The sequence below is a fragment of the Pteropus vampyrus genome, unplaced genomic scaffold, assembly GCF_000151845.1.
Source record: "Pteropus vampyrus isolate Shadow unplaced genomic scaffold, Pvam_2.0 Scaffold140, whole genome shotgun sequence".
Lineage (NCBI taxonomy): Eukaryota > Metazoa > Chordata > Mammalia > Chiroptera > Pteropodidae > Pteropus > Pteropus vampyrus.
The window spans coordinates 2313636-2315145 of NW_011888921.1; the positions used below are offsets into that span (position 1 = coordinate 2313636).

The following is a 1510-nucleotide window of genomic DNA, read 5'->3' on the forward strand; positions in this document are numbered from 1 at the left end:
CAGCCTTTTCAGTCTTTTTCAGTGGGAGAATTGGTCCAATTCACTTCCTGTGATTACTAGAGATAGAAATTCTAGTTTAGGTGCTTTATGTGGTGGTTTAAGTCATATAATCCTCACAAGAACCTCAAAAAGAAACTGGTGAGATTTTTCTCCATTCTACAGATGAGGAAAATGAGGCAAGAGTGTTCAAGTTTCTTACCCACGATCAAAGAGCTGATAAGTAATGGCCCCAGAATTTGAACACAGGTCATCTGATGTCAGAGCTTAATTCCTAAGTCCACCCATTTTATTCTTAAAGCATTATAGCTGCTTCATCGTCAGGAGCATTCTTTTAAAAGGTCAAACAAGTCTCTACCTTTACATGTTTCCCTTATAACTTGGAACATATTTTGGCAAAAGGCTTAGCCAGATACAGACTTTAATGCCAATTAATACACTACTACCTTCTGTATCTCTTTAAATGGCCATGTAACATGGACAAATATATTGTCAATTAATTAGTTCCCTATTTTTGTAGATTTCAGTGTGTTTTTTTTTTTTTATAGCTTCAAAAACATTTTAGTCTTGCAGAGAGAAAAATTCCATTGTATTGCCAAAATTGTCTATGTTGTTTTATTGAACTTGGTCAAGGCATGCAGAGATGAAATACACATGTCCAAAATTGAACCATTTGGATGTCCAGTATGGAAATAAAATTTTAAAAATCTAGAGTGTCAGATCTGGGCTATAACTGGTAAGTGACATCAGCGAATAGGACTCAAAAAACTCCATTTGTGTGCAAAACCTCTTATAAGCCAAAAAAAAAAAAAAAAAAATCCTTGGAATTGTGCCCAAATCAGGGACTTTTATGCATCTCAAATGGCTGAAAACCCATGGGGACAATCAAGGGCCTTCCAAAGTGCTAAGGGGATCCAAGGGTACTCCACGGCATTCCATCTGAGGAATCCAGCACCTACAGGTCACCAGCAGCCACAGCGCCTCCACTGCTTCTGTGCCATTTTCAGCAGATGTCTCTATCAGATTCAAACTTATTTGTTGTTTATTTTTTCTTAAAAAACTTTCTGCCCTTGGTAAAACTAAAGGCCTAACATATTTTCCAATTTCTCATGACAGCGAAAAAGACAAGCATATGAATCTAACCTCATCCATGATGGCCTGCAGCTAGAAGCAACAAGATCAGTAAGTGTCTGTCCCTTTCCAACTCTTGGCTCGCCATTGCTCTTGGGAACCTGCGTGTCACTTGGAATGCCAGAATGGCATTTGAAACATGCGACTCCAGTCACGCCTTAGTTGTAGGCTGGGAGGGGACTCAATCAAAATCTGCGTTATAGAATGTATCTGTTTCTGATCAAAGCCAGCAGATCTTTTTCAACAGCCAGAGAATGTAGTAATAAATACATGTGTAAATGATTTTCTTCTTTTAAGATTTTAAAGATTTTTTTATTAATTACCTATAATAACTTTGTAGTCTTTCTTAACTTTTTTTTGCAAATATATACATTTTTCTGTT

General features: G+C 37.0%; 1 protein-coding gene across 2 annotated transcripts in view; it reads left to right on the forward strand.

Moving 5' to 3' along the window:
- ANO6 (anoctamin 6) overlaps positions 1 to 1510 on the forward strand; it is a 176852-nt gene that overhangs the window by 132991 nt on the left and 42351 nt on the right. For both annotated transcript variants that reach the window (XM_023535503.1, XM_023535504.1), the window contains exon 4: positions 1114 to 1179. In XM_023535503.1, the coding sequence (XP_023391271.1) occupies positions 1114 to 1179 (66 nt within the window). The remainder of the gene's footprint in view (positions 1 to 1113; positions 1180 to 1510) is intronic.